At 47.6% G+C, this 16,660-nt stretch overlaps 1 protein-coding gene across 1 annotated transcript in view; it reads right to left on the bottom strand.

Annotated features, from left to right (window-relative positions):
- Positions 1-2,993: 2,993 nt before the first annotated feature.
- Positions 2,994-16,660, bottom strand: part of pik3r1 (phosphoinositide-3-kinase, regulatory subunit 1 (alpha)) — a 46,520-nt gene continuing 32,853 nt past the window's right edge. Inside the window, exons 8-15 of the mRNA XM_063210312.1 lie at positions 10,230-10,332; positions 9,820-9,918; positions 9,448-9,628; positions 9,127-9,252; positions 8,529-8,848; positions 7,950-8,024; positions 7,501-7,671; positions 2,994-7,194 (exon numbers count right to left, since the gene is read on the bottom strand). Coding sequence (XP_063066382.1) covers positions 7,005-7,194; positions 7,501-7,671; positions 7,950-8,024; positions 8,529-8,848; positions 9,127-9,252; positions 9,448-9,628; positions 9,820-9,918; positions 10,230-10,332 — 1,265 coding nt within the window. The 3' untranslated portion in view covers positions 2,994-7,004. The remainder of the gene's footprint in view (positions 7,195-7,500; positions 7,672-7,949; positions 8,025-8,528; positions 8,849-9,126; positions 9,253-9,447; positions 9,629-9,819; positions 9,919-10,229; positions 10,333-16,660) is intronic.

The following is a 16,660-nucleotide window of genomic DNA, read 5'->3' as shown; positions in this document are numbered from 1 at the left end:
CACACACACACACACACACACACACACACACACACACACACACACACACACACACACACACACACACACACACACACACACACACACACACACACACAGCACACTCAGCTGCTGTAGCAAGCTTTAAGTTTCCATTTGCTTCCTCTGCAACATGCAACCAGGCCCGCCAGTAGGCAGGGACAAATGGGTCAGTTGCTCCGGCCCCAGGGAGAGGGGGGCCCTATTACCAGTACATTGAATGGCTTGAGAAGGGGAGCTTTCAGGTGATTTTGTCCTAGGCCTGGTCAAAGCTGACAGAGGCCATGCATGCAACCACCACAGACCAGGGGCCTCATGTACTAAAACGTGTGTGGATTTCCGACTGAATCTTTGTGTGTGTGTGTGTGTGTGTGTGTGTGTGTGTGTGTGTGTGTGTGTGTGTGTGTGTGTGTGTGTGTGTGTGTGTGTGTTAAAATCTGCAAAGATACATTATGCACCCAGAAAAAATCAGATCAATCAATCCATGCATACACAGGGTTTAACTCTTATTCTCACATTCTCTTCAAATTCAGCGTACATGCACTTTTTAACATGAAGTCAATCTCCAAAGTACATCCGAAGTTAGTGTGAGAAGTTTCTTTTTGTTCATAGGCAGGCTTTGTTCATGAGACCACAACCCCCCCGTCCTTCAACATGTGGATGCATGATCAGCCTTCACCCAGGCCTGCGCCTCTCAACACAGGGGAGCAAACGCTACAAGGTTCACATTAGTGTGATACATTACCGTGTCACACTGTGGTAACGTGTCCACATATATGCAAGCAGGGCTACATATCAGCTGTTCTATATCTGGATATAGTTTTTGTTGATATGGCAAGTACAGTTGACTTTGTGTGTGTGTGTGTGTGTGTGTGTGTGTGTGGCTGCATGGGAGTTGGTGTTATGTGCATGTGCATGTGTGTGTGCGTGCATGTGTGTGAGTGGTGGGTGAACATACCCAGCTCCATACCATGCATTTGGAAAGTGTTGACCCCTTAAAGCTCCCCGCAAGAGGCTTCTATTGTTGCACTGGGCAGAGGGAGGAATGCAGTTTATAATTATCCCGTAGCCACATTGCTGGAATGGCTATTCACCACCACACTACTCCCCCCCACCCCCCCAACCCCAACCCCCTCTGGTCCATCAGTCAAGTTCTTGGCGGTGGGAACGGGACATAGAGACACAGACACCCCGGAGAGACTGGGAGCTGGAGACACAGTCAGAGAAAAAGAGAGATGGACTGAGAGGCACAGAGGGGGCAGAGAGAGAGAGAGAGAGAGAGAGAGAGAGAGAGAGAGAGAGAGAGAGAGAGAGAGAAAGACAGAAGAGAGAGAGAGAGAGAGAGAGAGAGAGAGAGAGAGAGAGAGAGAGAGAGAGAGAGAGAGAGAGAGAGAGAGAAAGAGAGAGCGAGAGGCAGACAAAGAGAGAGGGAGAAGTGTGTGTGAGAGACAGAGAAAAGAAAAAGAAATGGGAAAAGACAGAGACAGAGAAGAGAAAAAGCAAGAAAGACAGAAAAGAAAAAAAGAGAACACAGAGAGAGAGAGAGAGAGAGAGAGAGAGAGAGAGAGAGAGAGAGAGAGAGAGAGAGAGAGAGAGAGAGAGAGAGAGAGAGAGAGAGAGAGAGAGAGAGAGTTCGCTAGGCGCCATGGCAGTGCTGAGGCAGCCAGCTGTGCGTTCTTCACCCCAGTGACTCTTATGTAACCCTGGGCGAAGGACTCATTTTTCACGCTACACACCATGCTGGCACGTGTGTCTCTGTGTGTATGCATGTGTGTGTGTATGTGTGTGTGCGCGCGCGTCTTCATAGTTGAGCAGTAGGGCTTTGTTACCCTTACATTAAAGAACAGTGACACCCAGTCTTGTGAATTGTCATTTTTGTCAGGTCTATTTACAAAATCACCCAGTACCCACCTCCTCCATCTCCAACACTAATCTCTTTGTAATTTCCAGCTATTCAACTTTTAAACTTTTAACTCTTTAGCCTTCAAGAAGCAAGTAAAGACTCTTGTCTTCTGTGAATATCTAACAGACTAATGGTTGAGCTGGCCTAACCCCAGGCCATACTCTTGACATGATGTGTATGTATGTGTGTGTGTTTGTGTGTACTCTATATAAAAAAAATAACTAACCCTTCTTTGCATCTATACTTCTTGTTCTGTATATTTCCTGTGCACTTTGTATCTGCTAGTCATGTTGGCTATGATTATGTCCTCTTTTGAAAGTTGCTTTGGTTATAAAGCATCTGCCAAATGCAATGTAAAAAATGTAATGTGATGTAACTTGTTAAAAATGGTCAACATGTCTGTCTGACCGCCACCACTTGAAACCTCATGAGCTCCACTGCCTGAATTGACAGGTATTCAAGTCAAACAAAGAAGCAAGAAGCGCCACTTGTGCACTTCCTCTTGCCCCACAGCACTAATTGTATCTAGGACAAGCGCTGCGGCGTCGGGCGAGTGTGCTCTGCGGTTACAGCCGTGACGTCTTTTGTGTGTCGGCTTCTTGTGCACTACAAGCATAGGCACTGCATAGGCTACGACACTTTTTATTCTTGATCAGGAGTCAGAAAATAGTTAATTGGAACAAGTGATTCGACACATTTGACACGCAGAGGACCACAAGCTAAGAATAAAAGCGGCCTCTGCTCCGAGTGTGAATGCTTCGCTGGCGCAAGAACATAAAGTTCTGTCACCTTGTATGCTTTTCAGAGCCTCTGCGGCCGCGTCTGACATCAATGGCGTGCCATGCCCCCTCACCACTGAAATTTGCTTAGCCTCAAACCCTGTGACACAGGGTACACAGAGTACAGAAACCACCCAAAAGCACGCACGTGTGCGCACACACGCGCGCGCGCGCACACACACACACACACCCAAATGTTCAGCTCTGGTACTTCAGTGGTCTTGAACTGTCTGTCAAGTTTTGTCATGAAAATGAAGGCACACAACAGATTTTTTTTTTCTTAAAAACATTTCTTTATTTTTTCACAAAGCCCATACAGGTTTTAAGCTGTTTTTAAAACTGGGACACATCGGTAAATCTTTAATCTCAATATTTCTGACACAATCATCTCATGTTTACCGTAAACCAAAGTCATAAAGCATTGAAGGGGAAACAAAAAGAAAAAAAAGAGGGGTGGAAGAAAACAGATTCAAATAAAAACATGGTGTCGCATTTTCTCCGCAGTAAGGGCCAATCTAACAACACTTTAAACTATGTGAACAAATACTTCCGAAGCCTCAGTGGGCTTGGACAAAAACTACAATGACATATCAAATGTTAAAGGGAAATATCAAAAGAAAATCACTGTAGATATGACAAGTGGATCTTTAAAAAAAATCTTTTTAACAGTGCTTAGTTTTTCTTTGAAAGTTGTCTGTGAGTGAGAAGTTGCCCATTTCAATAAAACAGGTAGAGAGGTGCCTTTCATTTAAGCTCATTTAATTTCTGGAAGGCTTGGAGCCCAACTGTTCCTCGTCAGTTATGACTATTGGACGTTTCAACTCTCCAGCGTCACTGCAGTAAATAAACGCCCACACGTTTAACAAATGTCTCGTGGGGTTTTAACTTCCAATGCAGGACTAGCGGTAAAGATGGCATGGCTAGCCTGTGGCACTTGCTCAGTTACGCAGTGCTGTTGGCAATGACAACTGATGACTCAAAAGTCTCTTCGCCAGCTAAGGCAGGAGAAAATATGATTACCTGAACTTGACAACCTCTAGTGCTAACATTTTACAAAAAAATGTTTGCTACATCCACCTAAAACAATTTCTTGGGATTTCTTTTTTGAAAGCAAAAGGGCAGAATTACACTGATTACAAAGAGAAACAAAATTATTCCATGTTTACAAATCAGGTGTTCAACTCATACATCTTTGAGCAATTGTCTCTAGTAGAGATAACGACATGGGGGGGAGGGGTTAAGTCGCAACATGTGCGGACAAGGACTGACCCTTTTGTAAAAAATAAAGTCATCTAAATATGTTTTAAGGCAATCAGGCCTAGTTGGAACAGAGGAGGTGTAATCTTACACAAGAGAACAGCGTACTTATCAATGGTTAGCCAGAAAAGGAAAGAAAAAGAAAAGGATTTTTGCAGATAGTAACAATGGATGGTGATCGAAAGAACGTATTGGAACAAAACCAAAAACACTCCCTTAACGATTCAGAAGTTTCATACTGATATTATTCAGTGATGCAAAGTAGCCTACAACACAAGCCATATTCATACTGCAGGTTATGAGCTGCATATAAACTGTGTACTGAACATTAGCACCGAGAACATGACCCGGTCTAAAACAGACTTAGAAAAACAAAACAAAAATCAGTCATCAAGCTTCAAATACTGTTTATAGATGAGAGAGGGGAAAAAATGTAGAAAAAAAGAAAGATGTGCGCTATCAAGTTGGCAGCTGTGTCTAATTTGGTACAGTTTATTCGTTTTTTTTTCTACTTTTCTTTTCTCTCTTTCGGTGGCAGAAACAATATTCAAGAAGAAAACGGATGCATGGTCACAAGCATTCAGCGCTAGTCCAAATGAGCCCGTTCACACCCGCGTAAACACTCATTAAGAATTTTCTGATACAGAAAAAATACTGTGTGGACCAAGGAAGGAATGAGAAGGACACCTTTTTTTTCTTCCCCGTTTCCAAACTGAGCATGCCGCCGCCAAGCTTTCTGCCACTCCACAAAACTAACTTTTATTTATTTTATCATCATCAGCTTCGCTTCCCTCACAAGTGGAAAATTAAACTTTTATCACAAAATAAAACTCTCGGAAGGAGAACAAAAAAACAATTAGGTGAGGAACATGTTGGGAATATCAAACTAATCATGAGGTTTGCTATGCAGGCCTTGACAGTGTACATAGTCATCTTTCTTATTTTTTGGAAAACAAAAGAAGTCTACTATGAAAAAACCAAATGTTATCAATTTGGTTGAACAGTTTTCGCTGAGGAGCAGGAGACCCCCAGGAGGCCAGTAGTTCAAAGTAAAAAAAAGGCTAACAAACAAAAATGCTTATCTTTTTCTCCATCTGTGCAAGTCTTCTCACACACACCTATGAATGATCAACGTAAATCTGCTTTGTTGTGTTATTTTATTTCGGGTTTGAAAACTGAGACTTTCTTGGCATTTTGACAAATATATCTGCTTTTCGATTTTTCACGGGCAAAAAATAGATTTTTTTCCAAGCCAAAAAGAAGCTTATATTACGGGTAGCAACAGGAAAAATAAAAACTTTGCTGAGAGGAGGGTGATAACAGATTTGCATAGCAGATTAGGATAAACTGACAAACAGAACAGAACAAAAAAAAAAAAAACTGAGCTTTTCTTTCTTTTTTTTGGTACAATACGGCAAGTCATCGTTACGGCTCACTGCTTTCACTGTATGTACATCACCATAATGAAATAAAGATCCTTATTCGTTTCCCTCGAGCCGCTGTCACTACACAAGTCCTTTTTGCCAGCGGCGAACCCAGAGGCAGTTCTGTGAGCGTGTCACAGGAGCAAACGCTGCACCCCATTGGCTGAGCTCGCCGCCAATCATGGCCGCCCCCGAAGGCTCCTGTCAAGACCAGACGTCTTTACAGGAGTCTCTCTGAGAATATATGCTCTTTCTTTTTGATTTCCAAAAAAAACCAAAACAAACAAAAAGGAAACAAAAAATAAAGGACAAAGGAAAAATAAAGAGAAAAAAAAGTGCCATCTTGCTACATATTTCAGCTGATCCATGGTCTGTCCATTGTTAGAGTCTTTTTCGGTTTCGTTTAAACATCACAAATGTTTTAAGCACCCCGACGATGAATTTAGCTTTCAGATACTGTGAGTTTTGGTCACATCGACACTAATGTACACGCCACTTTCACTCTCGCACACATTTTCGTACACACGCACGCTCACAAGCACGCACACAACCACACAGAGACCTGAATAGAGTGTGGGGGTGGGGTGGGGTGGGAGTAGGGGTGGTGGGGCTTCACGAGGTGGCAAGGAGGTGGCAGAAGGGCAAGAGAACTCCCATGCCAATCACAGGCAGGCAGATGGGGTTACCCCGGTGGAGAAGGTAAGGTGGCAGACCAGGAGGAGCAGCAGCAGCAGCAGCGGTGGTGGTTGTGGTGGTGGGCTCATCTGACTGCAACAGGGCAATCCAGCAGGTAAAGCTTTTACAAAGAAGCAGCACCGACTGGAAAAAGGCGTCTGTCCGATCGACCTAAGCAAAGTCCTCCATTTTAGGTTGCGGAGAGGAGAGGAGAGGACAGGGGAGAGGATATGATCGGTGAGGGGGAGGAGTTAGGAAAGAGGAGTTCCACAGTTTTCTCTGGGTGCTGCACCCGGGAACAAAAAAAAAAAAAAAAAACAGAGTGCAAGAAAAAGGGAACTACATTCAGATTCGTCACCAGTCCCACAGGCTGAAGCGTCCGCATCTGTCTCTTTAGATATAGTAATATATAGATATATATTTATATATTTGTGTGTATTTGGATTCCACTTCTCTCTTTCTTTCTCTCAGTCACACACTCCTTCTCCCACTCTTTCCCCCGCGTTCCCTTCTTCATGGTCTCGTCTTCCCATTCTGAGTTTGTAAAGGTTAGGAAGAAGAAAGGCAAGCAACAAAGCAGCCCTCCTCCCCTTCTCACGTCTCTCCTCTCCCCATCTGTCCAGCAGTCCCCCCTCACAAAAGGCATCTCTCCACCTTCACCTCCCCACTCCCTCCATCCATGCTATCCATCCAAGCCAAGCTCCTCCTAGTCCATCTCCAAACGCCTGCACCCTTTCCCAGAGTCCCGTGCGCCAGGCCAACGAGGGAGGGAGGGAGGAAGAGGAGAAAGAGGAGAAGGAGGAGGAGGAGCGTAGGTGAGTTGGAGGCTAGGTGGCTGGGTAGGTGTGGGTGCGTGAGGCTAAGCTCCGCGCAAAAAAAACCCCAAGAGCGCAGAGAGGAAGGAAGGAAGAGTCTCGTTCATTGTTCTCTCTCTCGTCCTCCTGCGCCTCATCGTCTCTGCTGAGCGTAAACGGGGTACGCTAACGTCACATTCAAAGAGTCATTGTGCTGCACCAGGGAGGTGTGCTGGTAATGCAGGACCAGCTCCTTTAGGGAGTTGTACAGGTTGTAGGGCTCGGCAAAGCCATAACCGGTGGGGGTCTTGTTGATCACACAGTGCTTCACCTCACCGTCCACACTGCAGAGACGGAGAGAGAGAGAGATGGAGGAGGGCAGGGAGGGAGGGAGGGACAGAAAGAGAGAGAGTGAGAGACAGTTAGTCAATGCTTCAATGAATAATAATAAACAAATTGCAGAGAGGTACGTAAGATGGATGCTGAATTTAGTCACAGCTGCCAATCAGAAGGAATACAAAGAGCAGATTATGAAATGCCGCCTGATGGATGCTCATATTGGTCACAACGGCAGTAGGGATAGTGAAGACTAGAGTATGCTAAAACGGGTCAAATTTGACCCGACGGATGAGATAAAGACAGATACTCACACGACGCTGCAGGCGTAGCAGCCAGGCTTGCTGCTCTCGCGCACCAGGAATGTTCCGTCGCGTTTGCCACGCAGCAACGCCTCGGCCTGCGTCCGCACAATGTTGCCCAGCTTCCACGAGCGCTCGTCGTGATGAGGCAGATCCTCGTCATCATCCACCATCGAGTACTGGCTGTTGGGCGCGGAGAAGAGAGGAAGAGGGTGAGGGGTTTTTAATGTTCTATAATGAAGATTTCTGTAGAATGTACATAAACAACCGCTACCCACGTCTATGAGGCGTAACATTCATTTATATTTTACTATAATTACCATACATGATTACCCTGTGAATTTTGAGGGTCACAGTACTAGCACTTGTGCCCTTTTAATTTCTAGAAGTACCTCTTAAAAAACTGGGTCTAACCAACATCGTTAGGCATGTTAAAACGTTAGCAACTTCGGGATACTTACTCTTCCACATTGTCGTTGTTGATGCCCAGCCACTCGTTGAGCTTCTTCTGCCTGACGCCCTTCTGTGTGAGCCACCTGGGAGGGCACAACAGCAGCAGGAGATCAGATTAACTAACGCGCAGGAGCCAAAATCTCAAATCCCAAATTAATGACCAGACCTCCCACAGCACCAGTGAGCGTTGCTTGGCTGCTAGCCATCATAAGTCACTGAACAACTAATGCATCATAATCACGGTATTAAAAGAAAGTGATTAGCGATATCTTAGTGTGATAAACTAATAACATACGATTACGTTTGATAACGGATGTCTTGCAGAGTAAACAAGTGAGGGGAAAATTAATGTGGAGCATTATGCAATGTACCAATGCAATAACACCGGCCAGGTGAATGACGGTGAATGAGGTGAATGACAACTACAAGATGTGATGCAGTACAGTAACTCAAGTATGGTACTGCTCTCTGCGTGTAATAAGGCATTGTATAGCATTATCTTGCGTACTATAGTAACTCAAGGTACTGATGCCTGGTCAGAGGTGATTAAAATGAGACTGCGTGATGAATGTGATGAAGGTACTCACGTAAGGTAGTGATCCCTGGTCTTGCGCAGCTGGATGAGGTCAGGCTTGATGCTGTTCATGCGCTTGTCGATCTCTCTGTAGTCTGCCGCCTGCTTCTTCAGGTCCTCCTCCAGCCGCCGCTTGCTGTCCACGATCTCGCTGATGCGCGACTTGAGCTTCTCGTAGTTCACCATGATGCGCTGGATCTCCTTCTCGTTGCCCTCGCGCCGGAACTTCTCAATGTACTCCTTGCTGTAGCGCTCCTGCGTCTGGCACTGCTCCTCGAAGATTTTGATGGTCTCGTTGAACGCCTCGATGGCCGTGCGCTTCATCTGGATCTCCTGCAAAACGATAACATCGATGACGTCAAGACATCTGGTTTCCAACAACAGTCTTTTAAAAACAGTTTTTGTCTTTGTGTCGTCATCATAGAGAAATCCTGTATGCATTTAAATAAGCATTTCTTAAACACAACAAAATACTGTCGGTTTCTGAGGTGTTCAAAGGATTCATGCTGTAGATGTACGCTTCAGGTGAAAGTGAAAGCCTTTTTCTTCACCTTGACTTCACATAGACCTCCACACAGTACGTACACTTATGTTCTGCCTCTCCAACTAACCTGCGACGTTCTGGTGTACTCCTCGTAAAGTCTGTCGTACTCTCGGTTCTTCTCCTGGTACTGCTGGTGGTACTCGTACAGCTTCTTGCCCACAGCCTCGATGTTGTCCTCCTTCACCACCTGATCCTGAAACAAACCAATCACAGCAACACATTTAATCAAAACAGCCTGACAAGATCTACCACAGTTTTGAACTTAAAGGCAGAGCATGTACTTTTTAGTAGTTTACTTCCAGAATTTATGCTGCCATTTTAAAAATGCTATCTTAATAGTCATTAATCGACATAGGTTGCGTGGTGGTGCGGTTAGTTGCGTGCTAACCTGCTGGTGCTTGGAGATGGGGTACTGTAGTTTCACATCCAGCTTGGGGTTGTACTGGGCGAGGGATTCGTGCCGGTAGTGGTTGATGAGCTCAACCACAGAGTTGAAGGTCAGGGGGTCCGAGAAACCGTACTTCCCGTCGCGGTGGAAGATTTTGATCAGTTTGTTGTTACCGCCTTTCCTGTAAGTGGAACCAAAAAAGGTTTTAATTTCATTGCAAGATCCACACACTGTACACAGGTTGTGAAAATAGGACATATTATTTTAAAATTCAAAAAGACTTACACGTTGACAAAAAGGCATTTAAAAGAAGAAAAAAAAGACAGACTTGAGTAAGCTACATGGACTGCCCAAGCAAAAAGCAACACCTACCTCAACGTGAGCGTGTAGTCTCCATGCATCTTGGTGGAAGCATCTCGGACAAGAAACGTACCGTCGGGAGTGTCTCTGAGCTTTTCATTGACCTCCTCCCTGCGCAGAGAGAGAGAAAAACAGGAGAAAAATAAGACCAAAAATGAGATTCAGAGAAGTTATGATTGGAGATCATCATCAATCTTCCATTTGTTGCAGCTGCAGAAGCAACGCATTTCCTGTTTTGGAAACTACTGTGACCAAGTCACTGTGACTGTGGGATAAGGTGTGGTGTGCGTGTGTGTGTGTGGGGGGTAAAGTGTGGTGTGTGTGGAGGTCATTTACGTGAAGGTTATTTACTTGTGTGTATGTCTTGCCTTGTGTCTCCCCAGTGTAGTATGTGTACGTGTATGTGTGTGTGCTTGACTTACCTTGAGATGTCTCCCCAGTACCACTCGGCGTCCTGTAGTGCCATGTTGTTGTTCATACCGTTGTTCGTCACAGGTGCTGGTTTTGGAGGCTTAGGAGGTAGCGCTGCACAACACAAGAAACACAACCACAAACTCATTAGCAACCGTGTTCCCATTAACTACATAATTACAAAATAAAAGGCTTGTAAATCACCATAACATGATGGAAATGTACGAGGCTAACATGGCCGTGTCCTGCACCATTCTCAGTTGTGTGATTGTATCGTCTGCATGCATGTTGCGTGACTCACACATCCTCTAGCATTGAAGGGTTTCCTGTCTCACCTAGCCAAAACTTCATCCAATTTCATCCAACTGACAGCATCAGACAACACATCTCTCATCTTCTCTCTCTTTCATTCTCTCCCCCATTCACTCCATCTCTCTCTCCTTCTCCTCCTTCTGCTGTTGCTGCTTCCCCCTCTCCTTCTCCTCCACCTCCCTCCCCCCATCTCCTCCTTTCAGCTCCGTCATCCCTTTCCACTTGATTAAATCGAACGGAAAAAAGAGCAGGGTCGTGCCTCAGCACGGCAACGCTCGAGAAGAATGAGTCAGGGAGAAAAGCATTTCATTCACCCAAGACAAAAAGAAAGAAAGAAAGGAAAGCAGAAAGAATGGAATGCAGGCCAGTCGACCCTCCATTCTTGCTGTAATGCTGGTCAGTGCTATCAAGGATATGCAGTGAGTCAGCGGAAGAAGGAAAAAATAAAAAAGATCACACTAAACCAGAATCTACCAACATCACGGCCATCAACATCACAGAGAGACAGAGAGACAGAGAGACAGAGAGACAGAGAGAGAGAGAGAGAGAGAGAGAGAGAGAGAGAGAGAGAGAGAGAGAGAGAGATGAAAGAGTGCTGTCTGCAGCCAAATGCAACAGCCCTGACTGAGGTGCAACAGGAAGAGAGTGTGTGTGCTGTGTGCAGTCAGCACTGGGCCATAAGTCACACAGCACATACCAGATGAAGCTGCAGCTACCAGACAGACAGAGAGACAGCCAGAACTGGCCCGTGCACATATTTCTGAACCATCCTGATCCCCCCCCCCTCCTTCTCCTGAAGATTGCAGCCCTCCTCTACACCGCTCCCTCCCTCTTTCGTTCCCTCTTGTTCTTCTTCTTTTTAACAACCTCACCCCTTCATTCTGAGGAGCAACAGTTCTTCCTTCACTAAGGGGGACCAGTTTCTCCCGCTTCAGCACAATCTGCAGGAAGCTGCACTGTAGTGGTCTCAGTCTGTGTTAACCGTTCCTATTACTTTTAACCCTTTATCATCTACCTATGCACCCGAGATTCTCTCAGATTCCTTTCTCTGCTCCATTTCTCCATGTCTCTGTATATTCACACCGTCTTCGTCCAACACTGTGAATAAAAATGGCCATCACGCCTATAAATGCACCTGAAATGCCGTCTCTGTTCCTTCCCTTCCTCTCCGTCCTGCAATCTGAAGCCCCCTTTTTCTCTCCCCGTCCTACACTGGAGCCCCTTCTCCTTCTCTCCCTTTCCCGTGTCTCCTTTCTTCCCCCTTGTTCCCCCTCTTCTTTGTGTAGCGGGGGTCTTCATACGCCTGCTGCCTGCCTGCCTGCCTAGCCCCCCTCCCTCCTGTACCTCTGCATGGCAACTCTTCCTCCCCGGCCCCTGCTCCGCGTTACGACACACTCATTCAGTGGCTGCTCCATCATTAGATCGCCATGGCAGCCGCAAGCCCATTGGCTGACGACATGAATGACAAACCACCTGCGAGGGGGCTGCGCTGCGTTGTGCGGTGCGGTGGGGTCTGCTCTGCTCTCCTCGGAGGAGGAGGAGGAGGAGGAGGAGGAGGAGGCTGGTTGGGGTGTGTGCGAGATGAGATGAGATGAGAGAGGGAGGGGAGGCAAGGCTATTTTTATCCCTCACTCACAGCACAAGCCACCAGCAGCAGTAGCAGCCGGTCGCTAGCCAGCATGCGTGCACGCACACACACACTCACACAGCCCTCCACCACCACCCCCAGTGCTGCTGCTGCTTGGAACCGGCTCTTTGTTCCAGTAGATCTCTTGAGCATTGTCACCAGCGCTGCAGAGTGACCACCGCGAGACCTACCGGCATCTCCATATCACCCCCCCCAGCCCCACCAGCACCACCTTCTTCTTATACACCACTGACACCCCCACCCCACCCCAATCGACCCGACCCTTATCCCTCCTCACCCCCAAATCCCCTCTCCATCTATTCCCACTGTAAAGACCTCCATACCCCCCCACCCCCACACACACCCTCCTCTCTCCTCACCCCCGCCCCCCCATCCTCTCTCCATTCATTCCCACTGTAAATCTCATTCACATCATCACCCTCAACTACACAGCTTAGCCATCTGCAAATGCTCAGCTCATATTCACCTCCCCCCCCCCCTCCTCCTCCACATGCATAAAGACACGCGCAACATACGCACAGACAAAGGCCCTTTTAAAAATTCTTACAAAAAAGATGGAACAATGGAGCCAAGACAATGAGCAAAAAAAATAACAAAAAGAAATCAAAGGGGAAATAAAAAAAGATGTTAAAGCCCACTAAGCATAAATCATCTGACTCGTAAAACTGAAGCGTACAATTGGCAGAGCAGCCCGGAGCAAGGGCAGGTGTTTGGCTGTGTCACCCTGGAGCCCACAGGCAAACTGTGCTACGCAACAAGAGACAGGCGCTCACGCACACACGCACACACACACTGCATGGCAGTAAGAGCCCAGCAACAGGAGCTGAGGAGCGAGCTCAGCTCAGCGATCGCCCCGTTTGTCTGTCCAGCCCTACCTGGTGGGTCCATCTCGATGTATGACAGCATGGTTGCTGCGGCGAACTCTCATAAAAGGCTCCTCATCATGCCGCTCCGTGCGCCGCGCGCCCTACGCATGCTGCGACACATGATTCAAGCCCTCTAAAGAAGCCATCCAATATCCTCTCACCGTCCTCTTATGTCCTAACACCTAGATGCTACTTCAACAAATTCCTGAGAAGAAGAAAAAATAGCAGCAGACTTCAAATCTTTCTATTTATCTGTTGCTGCTTCAAATCTATCTCTCTATCTCTCTCTCGGTCCGTTTTCCGCGTCACGCCTATTCCGTACGTACGTCCTTCTCTGCACGAGCTCTTGACAGTGTGAATGCGTCTTGCCCTGATGAGCATGCCGTCGTTTCAGAGAAGAGAGAAGAGAAAAAAAAGGGTTGCCGGGAGGAAGAAGTGCTAGGCAGAATTGGCTTGGATTACATCACTTACCACAGCCAATGGCAGGCGAGCGGCTCGTCAGAGGCCACTCCCGCAGTCCTGCCTGCTGCTGCTGCTGCTGGTGGTGGTGGTGAGGTTACTGCTACTGCTACTGCGAAGGCTCAAGTCTCCCCGGTACACTGATGTCATCCTGAGCAGCGCAGAGCAGCACACCGCCTCCGTTGCTATGCCGATTGCACACCTCTCTCCCTCTTCCCCTGCAACAACTACTTGCCCCCCTTTGCTTTGCTACTTTTGGAGAGTCCTTTTAAAAAGCCCTCGATTCTCACTCGCTCGTCTCTCAAATGAGAAGCGCTTTTAAAAGAAATCAATGAAAAACAATTTAAATCTGCCCTGAAGTCCTTTTTCAGTGTCGGTAAGGCAGTAAAAAAAGGTTGTAGGCTGCGGTAAGTCCGGCAGCGTGCTCGCAGACATCCACGCGACACACGAGAAGAGTAGAGTGCAGAAACCAGCACAAAGGAAGGAGCTGCCGGCACAGACTGAACGACTAAACTGCCTGAGCAAGTGAGTGAAGGAAACGGAGAGAAAAAAAAGGATCCCTGGCTTAGCTTAGCTTAGCTTACTTAGCAGCCTGTGCGTGTACATGTGCTGCTGCAGAGCTGCATCACCATCATCTCACTAGCGAGCGGCAGAGCTAGAGTGTTACACTGAGAGAAGGGGTGGAGGGGGAGGACGAGAGCTCAGCGGCTCTGCTCCTCCTACTCTCTCTCTCTCTCTCTCTCTCTTCATATCTCTCTCTCTCTATCAAGCTGGCTGAGCCCGCCTCTTAGCTGCATGTGATGAAATCTCTACCCCCCATCCCTCCTCCCCCTCTCTCAGCCGTTCAATCTCTCTATCCGCTGGCAATCACAGTAAATCCTCAGTGTTGCATCGGCACGTAGGCAGAGGCAGAGGCAGCCAAGCAATGTGGCCGTGCTGGATGGGTGCGTAGTGTGTGTGTGTGTGTGTGTGTGTGTGTGTGTGTCAGTGGAGGACGGGACGGGACGGGACGCAGCACCCGTTGGGCTGCCAACACCGACACTGTCCGTAATCCCAGAATGTGACGGGGAGGAGGGTGGGAATGTGAGTGTGTGTGTGTGTGTGTGTGTGTGTGTGTGTGTGTGTGTGTGTGTGTGTGTGTGTGTGTGTGTGTGTGTGTGTGTCGGGGCCACAGGATATCTCAACCCTCTCCTTGCCCTTCTCTACCACGGCAGGCCGAGTCAGTGGGTCTGAAAATAGCGCTGGCTTCTCAGTAGCGAGGAGTTATTAGCGGAGCTCAGAGGAGAGGAGAGGAGCGCAGAGCAGGGGAGGAATGCCGCCATTGTCATCCCATGATCTCCAAGCGACACCCCACCACAGTACAGCACAACCCCGGTCTGCACCGGCCCCACTAATCACTAGCCATGCCCCCCCAACTGCTGCCCTCCTCATGCCAAGCCAAGGTCTCCAAACTATTACCTGTCCTGTCTTGCACTTTGTGTCAGTCTGTAAAATGTCAGTCTTGTATATGTCTACGTCCTGGCATGGTATAGAGAGAAAACGTAATTTCATTTTCCTTGTATGACTTGTGCATATGAAAAAAGTGACAATAAAAGCTGACTTGACTTGACTTGACAAACGACACCACTGCGGCCAAGCCAATCCCACCCGTCCACCCACCAGTCCACCTGCCTCGGCCCCACGGCACAAACCACTAATCACTGCCCAAGCCCCAGCTCATGACCCGCTCAGCTCAGCGTCTTTAAGAGGCCCTTAACACCGTCCTGAGAAAGCCATGCCACGCCGCGGCCAGCCAGGCCTGGCCATGTCGTCCCTAAACAGCTCCGCTCATTGTCTTAAACGCAACCCAACACCGCCTTTAAAGCAGGGCCCAGAAATGGGTCTAATGCTGTCCTTTAACGTGCACACACACACACACGCACGCACGCACACACACGCGCAGGCTACACCACAGGTATCTTGTTCCATCTGTATGCATTAGCATTCACTGAGACACAACACTAACTAAACCGGCCTTTACTGACAGAGGAAAAAAAAGAAATCCCAGATCACTAAAAGCAACATGGCCTTCTTCTTACACCAGCCGAGGTCACTGAAATAACAGCAGAATGGATTACTTTAAAGGTAACCCAGCACACATACTTAATGCAGACCCACTCTCTCAGTCACACACGCACGCTACATTTCAGAAGCTTGTTCTATTTACATACATTAGCACCCACTGCTACACACAAGTGTGTGCACACACACACATACACACATTTACATGCACACACAAACCTGTCTTTACGGACTGCTGGTGGCACAGAAAAAGGGCGTTCTTCAATTGCATCGTGGAGCAGAGCAGATAACAGCGATTAAGTGTACTGCAGCCAGCAGGGTGAGTGGCGTGTGACTTGTGATTGTTAAAAATGTAAATAAATCCCTCTTGGCCGACTCAGCACAGCTCCTCTCAGGAGGCCGCGTGTCGGAGGTTCATGCTCAGGCATGTCAGAACAAGCCTGGCCTGGGCTGAGGACGAACTGGTTAACCCACTTCATGCACACAGGCAAATGCATAGGCAGGCAGCGCAGTGTAGGCATGTGTGTACACACACACGCACACACACACACAAAATGCAGCCCCCTTCACCTCTCCTCCACCCCCTGCCCCCGCCTCCTCCCCCACTTCAAGGAATGGCTGGCTGTGTGCTAGGTAAAAAACGCAGGTGATATATGGGAACTGTCAAAACACTCATATCCCCCATAAATGCAAAAGGTTGGCCAAGGACTGGCCCGCTCTCTCTCCACACACACGCACACGCACACGCACACGCACACGCACACGCACACGCACACACACACACACACACACACACACACACACACACACACGCACACGCACACGCACACGCACACGCACACGCACACGCACACACACACACACACACACACAAGGCTACAGTACACACCTATACAGACACACAAGTAGGTGTTCCGTTTACATACAGAAGTACAAGGACGAGAAAAGTTAGCTTAAAAAAAAAAAAAAACCTGCTGCAGTTCAGTGCAGAGGCAGCACATTCCGGCTGACGCCTAGGCTAGCTCTTGCAGCATGTTGCAACAGACCTTACAGTATTGCTACAGCAATGACACACATGCGCACACACACAATAAGT

The sequence above is a fragment of the Engraulis encrasicolus genome, chromosome 11, assembly GCF_034702125.1.
Source record: "Engraulis encrasicolus isolate BLACKSEA-1 chromosome 11, IST_EnEncr_1.0, whole genome shotgun sequence".
NCBI classification, from domain to species: Eukaryota; Metazoa; Chordata; class Actinopteri; order Clupeiformes; family Engraulidae; genus Engraulis; species Engraulis encrasicolus.
Note: the sequence above shows the minus strand (reverse complement) of the source record. Positions and strands in the feature narration are given on the sequence as shown.